Source organism: Microcaecilia unicolor, chromosome 3 (genome assembly GCF_901765095.1).
Source record: "Microcaecilia unicolor chromosome 3, aMicUni1.1, whole genome shotgun sequence".
Classification (NCBI taxonomy): Eukaryota; Metazoa; Chordata; class Amphibia; order Gymnophiona; family Siphonopidae; genus Microcaecilia; species Microcaecilia unicolor.
The window spans coordinates 82,343,529-82,361,941 of NC_044033.1; the positions used below are offsets into that span (position 1 = coordinate 82,343,529).

The 18,413-nt window shown below is 42.2% G+C and overlaps 1 protein-coding gene across 1 annotated transcript in view; it reads left to right on the forward strand.

The window, feature by feature from the left end:
- LOC115465566 (calpain-14-like) overlaps window positions 1-18,413 on the forward strand; it is a 208,611-nt gene that overhangs the window by 109,751 nt on the left and 80,447 nt on the right. The window contains exons 7-9 of the mRNA XM_030196116.1: window positions 58-143; window positions 7,630-7,704; window positions 9,524-9,684. Of these exons, the coding sequence (XP_030051976.1) occupies window positions 58-143; window positions 7,630-7,704; window positions 9,524-9,684 (322 nt within the window). The remainder of the gene's footprint in view (window positions 1-57; window positions 144-7,629; window positions 7,705-9,523; window positions 9,685-18,413) is intronic.

Sequence of the window (18,413 nt, forward strand, 5' to 3'; positions counted from 1 at the left end):
AGTATTAGTTTTTACTCCATTTCCTGTGCTCAAAACACAAGTGCTTTGCTTTTTCAGGTACCATACATGAATGGATGGGAGAACCTAATCCGTATATGGAATCCTTGGGGGTGTGGCGAGTGGAATGGACATTGGAGTGATAAGTAAGGCTTATTGTCAATTCCATTCAAAAAAAGGACTGGACACAAAGCTCTTGATCCTAATGGACCACTCAGTAGACATGGAATAGACAGTGTTTACTTATGTAAATTGTGGCACTTAGCAGAACAAGCAACAGTGGGAAGGTGGAGATGGCTTGGGAAGAACCAGGGATGCAGGTGGATCATAAATGACTAAAACACTTTATATCTTATGCTTGCAATAACATGCAATACCCGACATGTCACCATGTTTCAGCACTGAGTGCCTGCCTCAGGGGTCTATTGGACATGAAATATATATGAAGTAAGAAATAAAACATAAAACAATATCAATATGAAATAATATAGGATGATTACAATATATATAAAAAAGAATGAGACCGATATAAAAGGAATAAGACCATTATAAAAACTGCACTTTCTGACACACATACATCCTGTTGCATGATTGATGTTAGTCGTTTTTACTGAGAAAATGAATTCTATCCGTGGAAACCAGAATGCGGAGTACCACAAGGATCACCACTATCACCAATCCTATTCAACCTCATGATGACCCCACTAGCCACGACCTTATCCACCCAAGGCCTTAACCCATTTATCTATGCTGATGATGTTACATTATACATCCCCTACAAACATGACCTAGCAGAAATCACCAACGAAATCAAGCTCAGCTTAAACATCATGAATTCATGGGCAAATGCATTCCAACTCAAACTTAATACAGAAAAAACACCCTGTCTCATCATATCATCCCAACACAATACATACAAACCCACAAACATTAACATCCCAGGATATACCCTCCCTATCTCAGACAGCCTGAAAATTCACGGAGTAATAATCGACCGTAACCTATCACTAGAGACCCAAGCGAAATCCACCATAAAGAAATTTTTCTCCACAATGTGGAAACTCAAACGCCTGAAACCATTCCTTCCGAGGGAAATATTCCGGAACCTGATACAGTCAATGCTACTAAGCCAAGTGGAGGGGCATAATCGAATTTCGCCGGCGATCTATTTTGGCGGCGGCGCAACAGCTGGCCGGAACCGTATTATTGAAAAAGATGGCTGGCCATCTTTTTTTTTCAATAATACGGTTTAGCCTGGCCAAATGCCAGAGTTCGCCGGGTTTGAGATGGCCGGTTTTGTTTTTCAGCTATAATGGAAAAAAATGCCGAAAATCTCAAACCCGGCAAAATCCAAGGCATTTGGTTGTGGGAGGAGCCAGCATTTGTAATGCACTGGTCCCCCTCACATGCTAGGGCACCCTAGGGAGCACGTCTAAAAATGTTTAAAAAATACACAAATAGCTAGCTCCCAGGTGCATAGCTCCCTTACCTTGGGTGCTGAGCCCCCCAAATCCCCCCCAAACCCATTCCCCGCACCTCTATACCATTACCATAGCCCTTATGGGTGAAGGGGGGCACTTACATGTGGGTACAGTGGGTGTTGGGGGGGTTTGGAGGGCTCAACACTTAGCAACACAAGTGTAACAGGTAGGGGGGGATGGACCTGGGTCTGCCTGCCTGAAGTGCTCTGCACCCATTAAAAACTGCTCCAGGGACTTGCATACTGCTGTCAGGGACCTGGGTATGACATTTGATGCTGGCATAGAGGCTGGCAAACAAGTGCTTTATTTTTATCATGTGGGAGGGGGTTGGTGACTACAGGGAGGTCATCCCCCATTCCCTCCATCTTCTGATTACAAGACTTGTGCTCTAACCACTGCACCACTTATTCAGTTGTTTAGATATTCCTTCCCTTTCCATTAAGTCCCTCCAAGTTTCTGTCAGCCAATCACAGCTCATTTACCTGACATCGGTGTGATTGGCTGACAGAAACTTAGAGGGACTTAATGGAAAGGGAAGGAGGTCTAGGCAGCTGAATAAGTGGTGCAGTGGTTAGAACACAGGTTTTGTAATCAGAAGGTGGTTGGTTCAAATCCCACTATTACTATTGTCTTAATTTGGACGTCCCTGACTGCACTTGCATGTTTTTTTTTTGGACGTCCCTGACTGCACTTGCATGTTTTTTTTTTCTTCTGATTTTTGCTCTCTGCATGGGTCCCGCGCAGCACCAACTAAACTAAAATTGATCTGGTTCAAATCCCCCTATTACTATTGTTTTAATTTGGACGTCCCTGACTGCACTTGCATGTTTTTTTTTTTCTTCCGATTTTTGCTCTCTGCATGGGTCCCGCGCAGCACCAACTAAACTAAAATTGCTCCGGGGACCTGCATACTGCTGTCATGGAGCTAGGTATGATATTTGAGGCTGGCATAGAGGCATCTCAGGGGGACCAGTGCACTACGAATGCTGGCCCCTCCCACGACCAAATGGCTTGGATTAGGTCCGTTTTTGAGATGGCCGGCAGCGGTTTCGATTATCGCTGAAAACCGCGGACGGCCATCTCTAGGTCCAACGATCTCACCATTTGTGTCGTCTATCTCTAGAGTCGACACAAATGATGGGATTTCAGCGGGCCGAACCGTATAATCGAAACCGAAGATGGACGGCCATCTTGTTTCGATTTTATGGCTCGCTCCGCCTCTTCGCGGAGCCGTCTCCGGAGATGAACGTTTTTACACATGGGCGTTCGCGTTCGATTATGCCCCTCAATGTAACCAAGGACTGCAATTGAACACTACTTGTACTTCATTCTACCACATTATCACTTTGTATTCATTCATACCACATGTCTGTTCAGACCGGAATCGGCTAACGCCGCTAACGGTAATATGTAAGCCACATTGAGCATGCAAATAGGTGGGAAAATGTGGGATACAAAAGCAACTAAATAATAAATAATAATAATAATATTCTAGGTTTATCACCATAGGATTCATTTTCTCAGTGAAAATGATTAACCCACAGGTTCCTTTACTTTATTCATATAAACATCAATCACACAACAGGATGCAGGTGTGTCAGAAAGTGCAATTTTTATATTGATCTCATTCTTTGTTTATATATTGTAATGATCCCATATTATTTCATATTGTTCTAAATTATATATTTATTTTTGATATTGTTTTATGTTTTATTTCTTACTTAATGTATAATGCATGCCCAACAGACCCCTGAGGCAGGCACTCAGTGCTGAAACACAGTGCAGTGTCGGGTATTGCTTGTTATTGCAAGCATAAGAAATAAAGTGTTTTAGTCATTTATGATCCACCTGCATCCCTCGTTCTTCCCAAGCCATCTCCACCTCCCCACTGTTGTTTGTTCTGCAACTTTCCACATGAGATCCTTTTCAGTTTTCTTCTTCTCTCCAGTTGTGGCACTTACACATGTACATGGCAAACATATGTAAAACACAGTTTTAGAACACCACATTTGGTGGGAATGGGTTGCAGATATGGTTTGGATGGGAACTTAAATTAATTAATTAATTTATTCATGCATGCATGCATGGAAGCATGCATTAAATTATGCATGTAATCCTGATTTTACAGCAGGAATGCATCTATATTTAAAGAAAAACTCTGAATGTCAGCATTTACATCTGTACCCTGGCAGGAATAAGTGTAAATCTTCACTTCCCAAGCTGCAAAGGACTCAAATACAAATCAACTTATGCATCCAGCTTTTCCTATTTAAGCGCGCAACTATGGAACGCACTGCCAAAAGTTGTAAAAACAACTTATGACCACCTAAATTTCCGGAAATCACTAAAAACAATCCCGTTCAAAAAGGTATACCCCACCAACCCAACCCAAAAGCCTGAATACCTTCAACACAACGAAACAAAAGCTCATAATGGACATAACTCTTCCTCTCTAAGATCCCCTAATGTGTCTGTCACACATGAACCTTATTCTACCACAATGTCACCTTGTATTTGTTCATACCAGAATTGGCGATATGGTACTATGTAAGCCACATTGAGCCTGCAAATAGGTGGGAAAATGTGGGATACAAATGTAACAAATAAATAAAATGATTGCTTGGACCTGGGGTTTGCACCATTCATTGAGGGGTCAATTGGGCTTATCCCTTTGGAGTGTAACACCATCTGCAAATATCTAAAAATAAAAGCTTTTCTTTTGCAATAGCTTCCTAATTGTCAACACATGGACATATTGCTGTGTAAAATATGGCTGACACAGAAAGTGCATGCGTTTAAAAGTGTAGACAGCTTTGTGGTTATTGTTGCTTAAGGATGACACCTGATGGCCAGGTTTAGAGTCCATGGGGTTCTTTTAATAAGCTGTGCTAGGTGTCAATGCACATCTAGGGCCTCTTTTACTAAACCGCGCTAGTGATTCCTGGCGTGGCCAATATGCTCCAGCATTTGCGTAGTTTAGTCAAAGAGGCCCTTAATGCAGTAAAAATGGCCTAACAGAGGACCTGCTAAAATGTTCTGCATTAATTTTGCCATCTCTGTGCACTAAGGGGTCCTTCTACTCAGGGGCTTAGCCAGACTTCGTTGGGAGGGGGGTCCAGAGCCCAAGTGAGGGGTCACATTTTAGCCCCCCCCCCCCCCGCCACCGCCGCCACCACCAACTTTGCCCCCCTGCCGACGACCCTCTCGACCCTCTCCCCCGCCGTTGTCACCTACCTTTGCTGGCGAGGGACCCCAATGCCCGCCAGCCGAGGTCCTCTTGCTTCCCGCACAAGGCTTTGCTCTGTTTCTGACGTCCTGCACGTTATACGTGCAGGACATCAGACTCACTGAAACAGAACGAAGCCTTGATCTGTGAGTCTGACGTCCTGCACATACAACGTGCAGGACGTCAGAAACAGAGTGAAGCCTTCCGCGGGAAGCAAGAGGACCTCAGCTGGCGGGGGTTGGGGTCCCCCACCAGCAAAGGTAGCCCACGGCGACGGCGGGGGAGGGTTGGCGGCGGGAGGGGGGTCGAGAGGGTCGTCAGCAGGGGGGTCCAGGACCAAATCTACGGGGGCCCAGGCCCCTGTGGCCCCACGTAGATATGCCCCTGCTTCTACTAAGCTGTGGAAAAAGGGGGGCCTGCGCTAGCATCAGTGTGTGTTTTTGGTGCTCACTGAGGCCCTCTTTTATTACAGTGGGTAAAAAGCTGTCCTTTTTTCTTGAAAAGAAATGGCCATGTGGTAGTGAACCACTTAACATGCAGCCATTTCTGGGGAGCACTTACCGTCACCCATTGAGGTGGCAGTAAGAGCTCCCACGCTAACCCAGCATTAGCCAGGCAGCACCACTAGGTAAGCACCGGCACTACAAACATAGAAAATATTTTTGAAGCGCTGGAAATGGCGCATGCTGGGTGTAGGAACTACTGCCGGGCTGGGGGTAGCCCAGCAGTAGTTCCAGATTGGCGCATGGCAAGCCTGTTCCGCACGCCAACCCTTTAGTAAAATGGCCCCTAAGTGCACAGTATATAGATAGATAACATAACATAGTAACATAGTAGATGACGGCAGAAAAAGACCTGCACGGTCCATCCAGTCTGCCCAACAAGATAAACTCATATGTGCTACTTTTTGTTTATACCTGACCTTGATTTGTATCTGCCATTTCCAGGGCACAGACCATAGAAGTCTGCACAGCACTAGCCCTGCCTCCCAACCACTAGCCCCGCCTCCCACCACCAGCTCTGCCACCCAATCTCGGCTAAGCTTCTGAGGATCCATTCCTTCTGAACAGGATTCCTATATGTTTATCCCATGCATGTTTGAATTCCGTTACCGTTTTCATCTCCACCGCCTCCCGTGGGAGGGCATTCCAAGTATCCACCACTCTCTCCGTGAAAAAAATACTTCCTGACATTTTTCTTACTAAGATGCAGACAGCAGTCCAGCAGCAAGAGGGTTGCTATCCAATCTTTTACACTGAGTGTCACATGTATGATTATCTCCCATTTGGTGAGAGGTTATATGTGTGTGCTCGATGCCAAGAGCTCCTAGCTCTCAGAGAATGAGTTTGTTCTCTCGAGGCTACATAGATAGATAGATAGATAGATAGATTTGTATTTTGTATTTTCTTTTTGGAGACGGTGTGTTAGGGGCAGAGAATAGATATGGATGCGCTAATCAGATAGCATGCTATTACCACCATGCTAACTGGTTAGTGTGTCCTAAATAGGAGTCGGTAAGTGCCTCCTGTGTTAATTTTTTTAAATGGCTGCATGCTAATGCTAACATTAGTGCATAGCCAGAAAAAGCCCCTGACCCACCTGTCCCCCTCCCAAGGCTATGCCCCCTTTTCTGATCCTCGCACTAGAATTTACACACATCTCATTATAGAATACACCTAAAAAGATGCATATGCAAATTCTAATTATTGCCAAATAGTGCTGATAATTGCTTGTTATTGGCCAATTAACGGCACTGACTGGCTCGCTAAGCAATGAAGTAGCATGCATAAATTGGATGCGCATCCAAATTTGCCCACACAACGCAAAGCACCATTTATAGAATCTGCAGATAAGCCTATTTCTTGTCACAGTTTAGGTAAAGGGCCCCCGTGTTTGCAGAAGAAGCCTTGGTGCTTGGCCTGTGGCTGAGAATTATTGTTACAAATGGGTGTTGGGTTTATGATAGGAAAATTCCCTCATGGTACCAAGCTCATGGTACCAAGTTCCCATCCCTGCTTCTGAATAAGCTGGAAGCCCAAAGGACCACAAGGTTAAAAAAAAAGGAATAATGTTGGTGTGGCTCATTTAAGGCCTCTTTTAACAAATGGTGCTGTGTGGCAAAGCCAACAAGGGAAAGGGAAATGGGACTTGATATATTGCCTTTCTGAGGTTTTTGTAACTACATTCAAAGCGGTTTACATATATTCAGGTACTTATTTTGTACCAGGGGCAATGGAGGGTTAAGTGACTTGCCCAGAGTCACAAGGAGCTGCAGTGGGAATTAAACTGAGTTCCCCAGGATCAAAGTCCATTGCACTAACCACTAGGCTACTCCTCCACTGGCAACATTCCATGTAGAAGCCTGCCCTTGCAGATCAGCAATGCGGGCGCGCAGCTTTTGTTTTCTGTGAGTCTGACTGTCCTGCCACGTATGTGCAGGACGTCAGACTCACAGAAACAGAAGCCTGCGCAGCCAAGTTGCTGATCTGTAAGGGCAGGCTTCTACATGGTTGCTAGTGGAATAGCAACATTCCATGTAGAATCTCAAATAGTAGCAACATTCCATCTAGAATCTCAAATAGGGAAAGGGAAATGGGACTTGATATACCACCTTTCTGAGGTTTTTGCAACTACATTCAAAGCGGTTTACATATATTCAGGTACTTATTTTGTACCAGGGACAATGGAGGGTTAGTGACTTGCCAGAGTCACAAGAGTCACAGTGGAATCAAACTCAGTTCCCCAGGATCAAAGTCCACTGCACTAACCAGTAGGCTACTCCTCCACTCCATGGGCTTTGCTGGTATTGCCACTCTGAAGGAATCGTTAGCATGGTTTAGTAAAAGGGGCTTTTAATGCCTTCTAGAATCTTATGTTTTATGGACATTCACTTTACATGATTCAACATTTCTATTCTATTGACAGGTCTGGAGAGTGGGAGAAAATAGACGTGGCCTGGAGGAAGAAACTGAATGTGTTAAGGGAAGATGGAGAGTTCTGGTATTTTCTTTAGTTTTATATTTTTTACAATGAATTGTTATTATCCAAGAAAAATGAAACAATTCATACTGAAGCAATCTTTAAAACATATTGGCTATGCCTCTTCCAAATATGCCCAGATATTCAGTGCCTGTGCCGGACATGGCCTGGCATTTAATATCGGGGATAAAGCTGGCTATATCCCCCTTGCTCTCCCAACACTTGTTCATTGTAACAGAGGTTAGTCCATCCGGAAGTATCTTCTGAACTGACTGAAGTAGCTGAGAAGACATTGGGAGTTGGAGATTAAGCAATAAATGGACATTTCTGAGCTCAGTAGAGCAAGGAGCCAACTATATACAGTTCATTGCTTTAAAATTTCATTTTAGCATCTGTGAAATAAGCTGAAGTGCTTCAGAGGTGAAATATGTGGTTGACTGTGTCTCTTTAACCAACAAAATATTTCTTACAGCTGCAAAATTGTTTTAGTACTTTGGAGAGTTTGCTTTTAGAAGCCATTTCTGTGCATAAAACAGTGTTTATTAAATTGCATATCTGATATGAATGGAAAAGTTTGCATCTACAGTCCAACAAAGCAGAGATATACTGAACTGAGCGGAGGTGTTCTTGGAGGTGGAACTGGGGACGGATTTGTGGTATCTGAATTCAAGAAAGCAACACACAGAGGATCCCTGAGGGAGAGGAAGAGATCATAGAGATTAATAGTTGGTATGGATGGGTAGAAGGGGAAATTCTATATATGGCACCTTCAAAATCAACGCCATAAAACCATGCAGTTAGCGCAACCATTTAGGCCAACTAAAACCAGGCCTAAATACCTGCGCCTAAGTTAGGTGCACATCGGGAGTATTCTATAATAGTGCGCATAGTTTTTTGAAATGCCCACAACCCGCACATTCCATGCTCATGGCCACACCCCCTTTTCAACTGTGTGCATTAGAATTTAAGAGCATTGCGTTATAGAATATGCCTAGAAATTTGTCTGCATAAATTCTAATTAAAGCCAATTAGTGCCGCTAATTAGTGGTGATTGGCTTGTTAATCAATTAAGTTCAGTGCTCGGTTTGGTCATGCAGCCAAATTAATGTGCACAACTTAAGGTGCCATATATAGAATTTGGGAGAGAGTTGTATAAACTGTATAGCCTTTTATTTGCTACTATTTTCTATGGCTTCGCAAAAAAATATAAAGGAACAATGTCACTCCTCAATGAGAAGATGAAACAGCAAAAGGAGCAAATAGAACAGTGGTGAGAAACAGAGTGGGCTTTTCAGAGTATCTCCGAGGATCATGTTTTTATAATAATAATAATTTCTCCACAGGTTCCATTGTTTACAACTTCTGGGTCGCTGGACCATAAGGAAGTGCACAACCAAAACATTTTTCAGTATATTTTCAGATTTTTAGTCTCTATCCTGATTTGTGGGGCATTTTGGTTCATTTCACACATTCATTTTAATAAAAAATGGATTAGAACTTTTTAATGTGCACAGATCAGTTTTATGCATGTTAATTTTTAGGAATGTTGTGTTAAACTGATTGAAAATGTAAAGGCATGCTAACAAATGCACTTCCCTACTGGACTGGAGCAGGAAGGCAAAAAGTCTCCCGAGAACAGGCCAGCTACATACAGCTTCTTTCTTCCACTTAAAACTACTGCACGTCATCCTCCCCCTCCCCCCCTCCCCCCCCAGTGATGCTATACATAAATAGTGGACAATCCTCCCTCCCAATGAGTTGGATTGCATTAATGTATTGTGTGAGGGACTGTATACATTCCTACATAATAATCCCTTAAAATCTCTCTTTTTTTTACCAGGATGTCTTTTAAAGACTTTTTGCAACATTTTGTCCGGATAATTATTTGTAACCGGACACCCACGTGCTTGGACTTCGAGGAGCCTCAAAAGCCGTGGCCCATGACTATGTATGCTAATCCATGGGTGAAAGAAAGCCTGTCAAGAGGCAGCTTTATTTATGGTAATGCAATTATCTATTATTATTATTTCCAAAATTTGATATACCGCCAACTGCATAGTAAATATGCTGTTAAACAGTTTACAAAACAAAGTTGGAAGAGGGTAGAGATGGGAAAGAAAAAAAGGCAAAAATGAAGGAGAAAGTGGAGGAAGAATACGAAAAGGATTGAAATGGCAGGATCTACAGGTTGGTTATCGGGTGAATATGGAGGGAGTATCGAAGTGCTGGTCTGAAGCTCTGCCCAAAAAGCCAGGTTTAAATTAACTTTTTGAACTTGGGGAAAGAAGGTTCCAATCTGATTTCAGAAGAAGTGAGCTCCAGAGACATGGTGCCTGCTCTGGTCCTCATTCTCTTTCTCTCTCACACCCTCCCACAGCACAATCAGCTGTACTTGGCAGGCCTCAAGAATATGTCTGAACTCTCCCTAGCCTGATGCAGCTGAATCCTGTGTCGGACATGGGAGAGCAGATGGTCAGATCTCATCTGCTATGCCTTGTTGGACATTGGTGCATCCTAGGGTGGAACAAGCATTGGAAGTGGATGAATGATTTGGAACTGTAGAGTTCCACATACAAGGAGATTTCCTTTTCAGACCTCCACCAGCAAAGGGATTTGCTACCTGGTGATGTGTTCCTGGGATGAGGGAGAGACAGAACAAGGGATAAAACCAAAAAATCAAATTATGGGGTATGTGCATGGAACTCCTCTGTGTAAGGTTCTTTGTATAAACTGAAAGGCTCTGTTAAGACTATTGAAGCTTAGTCCTTAAATTATGGAATCACAAGCCAAGCTTCAATTTGCTGTGGTAGCTAATATGATACTATAATTTGTCTTGACATATCACTGTAGCAATTCAGATGAAAGAAACAGTCATACTGGTAGTGGATACCTGGAATTGCCTCCCATGAGAGGATGTAAAGACTCAAACGGTGACAGAATTCAAGAATATGTGGGATAAACACAGAGGAAAACTATATATAAAAGAATGGAATCCAATTAAAGCAAAATTTAAATGACTTCATAACTGGAGCAAACTTTGACTGCAGCTTCAGAGGTTGGGAAGTACGATCAATGCCAGGCAGACTTCTATGGTCTGGGTCCCGTAAATGGCAAAAACAGATCAGGATCAAGGTTGGCTTAGGCTTCAATGGCAACTCCAGTAGTTGAGAAGTAGGACTGGTGCTGATCAGACTTCTACAGTCTATGCCGCAAAATTGGCAGGGAGAGACAGAAATTGAGAGGGACATTATTTATTTATTTATAATATTTGTATCCCACATTTTCCCACCTATTTGCAGGCTCAATGTGGCTTACATAGTTCCGTAAGTGGTGTTTGTTTGTTTATTTATTTATTGCATTTGTATCCCATATGTTCCCACCTCTTTGCAGGCTCAATGTGGCTTACAATACATCATGTATACTGGAATTACATGAGAAGGTATACATTTAGTAATAACAGGAGAATTTTGGGTAACAAGGTAGTGGTAAAACATGATAATGTTTTAACAAGCTAAACATAGTAATAAATGTTTAAAAAGACATCTGAGAATAATATAAGAAAATACACATTTAGTAATAGCAGAAAGGTCTAGGTTAGATTGGTGGCAAAAAACATGATCGCAGTTTGTCATCAAATATTTACCAGATCCGGATAGGAGAAATACATAGTTGAGGTAGAGGGGACAGAGAGGATTAGGTTGCAGGAGGAAAGTTCATCTTATGATGCGAGCTGAAGGTATTAGGTTAAACTTCATTCATGACAAAATTAACTTGAACAATTAGGAACATTAAACTACAAATCAAGAAGATTTCGCAAAAACAGTTAAGACATATAGAATACATGTTGTATAGATACGTTTTGTTAATTGACATTTAGGATGAGTTGTTACTGTATGCTTTCTTAAATAAATAAGTTTTCAATAGTTTACGGAGATTGATAAAACGTCTAAGTCTGATTTTGGATGTTTTGCTAAAAATGTCCCAAAATCAAGAGGCGAACATAGACATTCGAACCTGAAAAACCTATATCATTTTGGTTCAAAAATCATCTTTTTCTAGATGTTTTTTTGCTCAGTACATTTTTGTTTTGGGACTGATTGGGAAAAAAAATATGCAAGAAAAAAACGGACTAAAACCAGCTGTTGGTGTGTCTGGGGGCCATCATTCTTAGTAGACTGGCTAGACAGACATCCCAGTAGAGCAGTGGGTCAGTCTAGGGGCACTGCAGTGGTCTTGACATAAAAGGTCACAGGTATGCATCTCAACATAACCCCCTTATATTGTATGGTGAGCCCTCCAGGAACAGAGAAAAACCTATGGTACCTCACCGTACACCACTACAATAGCCCTCAAGCTTGCAGGTTTATTTATTTTTATTAAAAATACTTTTATTCCACTCAATCCAAATGTCTTTGGTGGATAACAATGTATACATTCATAATATAAAACCAACAACATACAGTGATACATACATAAGTCCCATCTATATCCTTCACAACACATTAACACCTCATCACCTCACAAAGCATTTAATACTGAAAATACATATTTTCTATCCACCATATCTATATAAATAATTCTCCCCTCCAACGTTCGGTGAAGCACTGAATCTACTGTTCCTAGGGTAGTCTGTCAGGACCACTCACCCTCACTCATAGACCCGCCCTCAGCCACGCCCCTTCCGGACATAATTTGCAGCCCCAATGTTCTAATGAGGCCACATCGCAGGACCCTGCCATCCGCCGCAGGTGGTCTGATTCCTGCTGTACATAATAGTTACGTCAGGGAGAGGGGAGGAGACGCGATGCAGGGAGCAGCCAATCGACTGTGGCGACTGTCCAATGGGAGGGGGAGGAGTAGGGAAACACGTTCCCTACGCCTCCCTCTGCCTAGGAATCCAATCCACTGACTTCCGCGCACAACAAAACAAAGCCGCTGATTGTTTTCACTGCCGATTAACGTCTCTTGCTCTGCAGTGCCGAGGCTCCTTGGCTAGCAGCCGCTTCTCCCCGGTGTCCCAGGCCCTGGTCCCGGTCTTTCCTCCCCTGCAGTCTTCCATTCCCTCCCAGCCGCAGCGCTCAAACGACTCGGAGCCCGTACCTGGGCCACTGAAGCGGTGCTCGCTGCCGACAAAAGTGGAGCACATGCACCGGGCACAGGATGTCACTCCAACCCTTCCTCCACACTCTCCCCTGTGGTCACCATCCGCTTCCGACACCCCCACGAAGCCTATCGGACTAAAAACACCTGGGAGCTGCTCCAGAGCCTGATGGTGTTACGCCTGTGCTGCTACGATGCGCTGCTGCAGCTGAACCAGCAGGTGAGTCCTGGAGGAGGAGTACAGACACGGGGGTACATAGGAGACAACTTTAAAACACTGAAGGAAGTCCGAAAGTGGTAAACAGGGGGGGGGGGGGGGATTGTGAATTTAATGAAACAAATTAAAATTTGCCAGAGGAAGACAATCTGAATGCCCGCCATTAGGACACAGGGTACATAGGATAGGACTGATTTAAAAGAATGAAGGAAGTGAAAGTGTTACATTTTGGGGGAAGGGTGAGGAGGAAAGCGGTGGGGTATCCGGATACTGGGCATTAGGGCCACGGGTGTACATAGAGTTTTGAAAGACTTAAGGAAGCCAAAGTGTGGGAAGGAGGAGGAAAAGGAAGGGAAGAAAGAAGAAGGACGGAAGGGGGTGAGGGCCGTAAGGAACAGGGGGGAGGGAGCCCTGCCGCACACTGTCATTCTCACACACACACTGTCTCACTCTATGTCACACACCCGCACATTCACTACTACTACTTAACATTTCTAGAGCGCTACTAGGGTTACGCAGCGCTGTACAATTTAACAGAGAGAGACAGTCCCTGCTCAAAGAGCTTACAATCTAATAGACAAGTGAACTCTGGCTCTCTCTCTCTCACACACTCACACTCACACACACTTTCTCAAACATACACACTCCCAGAAAAATCTTGCTAGCGCCCGTTTCATTTGTTCCAGAAACGGGCCTTTTTTACTAGTGCTTATATAAACAAATACATTTTAGCTCCTTCTTGAACTGCTTTTCATCCTGGATTTTTCTTAACTTCAATGGCAAGCTGTTCCACATTGAGAGACCCTCTACATTAAAAAGAGATGATCGAAATTCATTTAGTTTCACCAAACTGTGTGACAGTACATCAAGTATTAATGATCAGCAGATCTCAATGCTCTCGGGGGCTGACATAAATGAAACTTCGCGGCCAGCACCTTTGAAGCCTGACCCATGACAATCTTAAAGACTAAGCGTAAGATCTTAAACTTAATACAGAGAGCCAATGTAAACTTTTTTAACACTGGAGATATGTGTTCATATCGATTATAACCCGTCAAGACTCTTGCAATAGAATTTTGTGCAATCTGTAAAGCCTTAAACCGAGATTTTGAAACTCCCAGCAACAGACTATTCCAATAGTCAAAGCATTGCACAATTAAACTTTGACCTACTGATCTAAAGTGATAAGGGGTAGGTAAATCCTTCAAATGCAGAACTAATCTCAATTTTAAAAAATACTCCTTTCACAATTTTACTTAGTTGCAATTCCTTTGTAAACCGGGAGTCCACTATAGCCCCGAAATTTCTAAGATCACATTCAATGGATATAGCTTCACCTTCAAACTGAAACACTACCAGCACATCAGTTGAAGTATACGTTGTCAACAGTACAATGTTAGTTTTCTTAACATTCAGTTGCAGGCCAGGTGTCACCTATTTGTAGGTATAGTAGGTATTTAGTAAGTTTTGGAGGGTTCACGCATTCCACCACAAGTGTACCAGTTAGAATGGGATATAGGCCTGGGTCACCTTCTCTACAGTCTGCTGCAACGACCGCTAGGCTACTCCTGGGATCAGTTTGCTGCTCTAAAGGAATGGCCATCATATCTGATGCTGCCATAGAGCCTGGTTTGTACTGTTACTGTCATATCTTAGGGAAGTGCGAGGGGGATCTGTGATCACTGGGGAGTAAGGGGGTGATGCCTTAATCCCTCCAGTGGTCATTTAGGGCACCTTCTGGTCACTTATTCATCATTAAAACAGGTCTAGCCTAAAATGTCTTAATTCTGGCGCAGATTTTTTTTTGTTTTGTTTCATTATTGTAGACATAACATAGTAACATAGTAGATGACGGCAGAAAAAGACCTGCACGGTCCATCCAGTCTGCCCAACAAGACAACTCATATGTGCTACTTTTTGTGTATACCCTATCTTTTGATGCTGCCCATGTCCTACCCAGGTCCCACCCAAAACACAGCACCAAAACGCCTCCTTGAAATTTGGATGAACTGTGGGGAAAAATGTCTAAAATCGGGGTGTCAAAAACACAATTTGGACATTTTTGATAGAAAAACATCCATCTACATTTTTTTTTTGTTTTGAAAATGAGCCCCTATGTATACCAGTATGAGTGCCAGATTCAACTCTGGCCACCTTATTGGGCAGACTGGATGAACCATGCAGGTCTTTATCTGCCAGCATTTACTATGTTACTATACTGCATAGTTCTAAGTAGATTTTAGACTGAATATATAAATTGGAATTGAGACGACTAATTCTGGTAGCATTTTAGAAAAGGATCTGCCAGTATAGAGCCTTTTCTAAAACACATGCAGGAGTAGATATATATGTGCCAGTTACATGCAATAGTTACATGCAATAGTAGCACCCATTTTCCAATTATCAGCATATAAAACATGAATGGGAGCAACACGGCAACGTACACATCAACGTGGCAGTAGTTAAACATATATATCAGCAACCCTTGCTCACTTGTTCAGTACCCATGTTTTATCATTCCTACCTCAGTAATTCCCTTATCCCTTATTTGTCCTGTTTGTCTGTCCTAATTAGATTGTAAACTGTTGAGCAGGGATTGTCTCTTCATGTCCAGTGTACAGTGCTGCGTTAGTAGTAGTATTAGTAGTAGTAATTGTAGAAATCAACACATCTCCACTCTGCAGTGTTAAGTAAATAACTCCCAATCATTCCACAAAAGCAAATTTGGGAGGTTAAAAAAAAATACTGTGGGATTAAGGAGATGATCTCCCTAATTCCTCTAGTAGAGCACAGCCCAAAACAAGTACTTTTCTAAAACCTAGACATACCTGGGGGCATCTGTAAATCCCAACACCAATCTCCATGAGCATAGGCATGCATTTCCCTACTGAAATGGGGAATGCACATGTCTATTTTGGTCCCTTCCTAGTCTTGCCCAAAACACGCCCAAACATACCCCCTTGACCAATAAGCATTGTTGAAATTTGTAAGTAAAAATCCCGGCTTTCTAAAATCAGGTTTTCTATACAAACAGAGCTTGTAAAATAACCACCTTAATGGGATATCACAGTAGATCACAGTTTCTTTTCATATTATATTTGTAGATCACTGTGTCTCTGATGGTATTTCACTGTGATGCTCGTTTCATATTGCTTGGCTTCAAATAGCACATACTCCAATAATATCCCACAGGAGAATGAATCAGTACTTCTACTTTTCTGATAACAATGCAATAACTTAAATGAAGCATGCTCATAAAAAATGGAATGACCCCAGATCCTTAAACAAATCTTTTTTGTGTCTCCATATTGAATTTATAATCATTACATACCAACGTTATAAACATTAACCTCTGGATTCCATGTAGCACCTAGCATTCCGCATTGATATCCAAGCATATTCTGTAACAACACACATAACTTAATTTGCTTAACAAGCCAATCAGCGTTGTTAACAGCACTTAACCAGCAATGACAAGCAATAATTGGCGAAAATTAGAATTGACGTGCACAATTCCCTAAGCGTATTCTGTAACGCACTGCACCTAAATTTTAATGCATGCAGGCAAAAAGGGGTACGGTTATAGGCATGGAAATGGGCATTCCAAAATTTACATGCATTGTTATAGAATATGGCCCTCTGTGCCTAAATCTATGTGCTGGGATTAACGCCACATTTTTGTTGGTGTAAATGGAGGCGTGTGGTTTTAGGTGCTAGATTATCAACAATGCATATTCTATTTACTGCCTAAATATAGGCACTGCTTATAGAATATTTCTGCACTGATTTTCTAGGCGCTATATATATAGAATCTGGCCCTAATTGCAAAGCAGTGATGCAATAAACTTTCAAAAAAGTGTTAAAAAATTGACATCTTAATGTGTTTGATAGAGCTAACATGAGGAACTGCCACAGGGATTTGAATTCACATGCTTGAGGTTTCCTAAAGCAAATATTGCAAAGCGCACTTCATGTCGGGACCCCATGAAGATAAGTTTATTTTTAAAGATTTTTTTGAAAGTTTATTGCATCACTGAGATTGAGATTTGCTTTGCAATTAATGTTTACTTTCTCTACAGACATTTGGCAGTTTCTTTAGACCTCCAATCTGCCTTTGATCTTGTTGATCATTCTTTGCTTCTATCTAGAATTGACATAGGTATTACCAGCACTGTCTACAATTTCTTTACATCTTTTTTGGAAGGTCTGACCTTTCTGAAAAACTTCCACTTCAGCCTTTACTTTACAGGGTACCTCAGGGGTCTATTCTTTCTCAGCTCCTATTCAATTTATTTCTTATTTCTATAGCAACTGCTATTCAGAATTTGGAGATTAATTTTATTTATATGCAGATGATATTTTGTTGGTCTTTTCATCTTGACCTTTCCTCCTTACAACATTACTGACTGGCTTCAAAATCATCAAAATGACTGTTGGATCACAGGTGGGACAAAACCATTGCTGACCACAGTTCTATATATTCTCTCCACCTCTGTGTATTGTCCTCCTCTCATCAGGAGGGGTTGGTCAGCAGCACCTCTTACCCACTGCTTCCCCTTCTGCCATTTTTCATTTGTACACTGGAAACTCCCAAATTAGAAAAACAAACACACTAAATAAACAAAAATAGGTAGTCTACAAAGAAAAACTCTAATTTCAATTGATACGTAAAATATAGTGAGTGGTTACTCGCAGCATATAAACTGTGACCAAAAGCCCTTGGTTTGACCGGCATCGCGTTTCAAATGAATAAGCCTAGAATGGACTTTTATTGCCATGCCTCACACACATCCTTAAGTAATTCACATCGTGTTACAATAACCAAATTAGGAGTATGTGAAACTAAAACAATATAGTGGGCACTCAATAGCAATTGAATAGTGTTAACCAACCCTACTGAGGGCTGATTCCAAAGTCCCAACCCCCCACAATCTTAGTGTGCAAAATAGGCTAATTTATAATATGGGGCAGCCACAACACAATCCAAGTTCCAACAGTCCATTCCCTTGAGAGCAATGTCTCTCAAATAAACAATCACTTATCTTGAATGTGAAGTTTGGAGATAGCATCCAAAGTTTCTACAAAGCCTTGTTTTGGATCAAAAGACCATCTTCAGGAACCCAGCTTACACTCCAAGAGCGAAAGCCTCTGCTTTCTATTGTTTAAAGGTCAAGAGACTGGAGGTCAATGCATACTCCACTTCCTGCCGATATATACCAGAAATGACATCACAAAGAGACAAATCTCATTGGACCCAATGAAGTTCAAAAAGAAGAAGCAAACACGAAACAGACGCCTATCACTCTATGTTGTTCCATTCGATGAACTTGTGGACAGCCCATAACTCAAAACTCCAAAACTGTTCCTGAAGGTGCAACTGGGCTTGGCGGTCACTATACATTCTGTCTGCAAT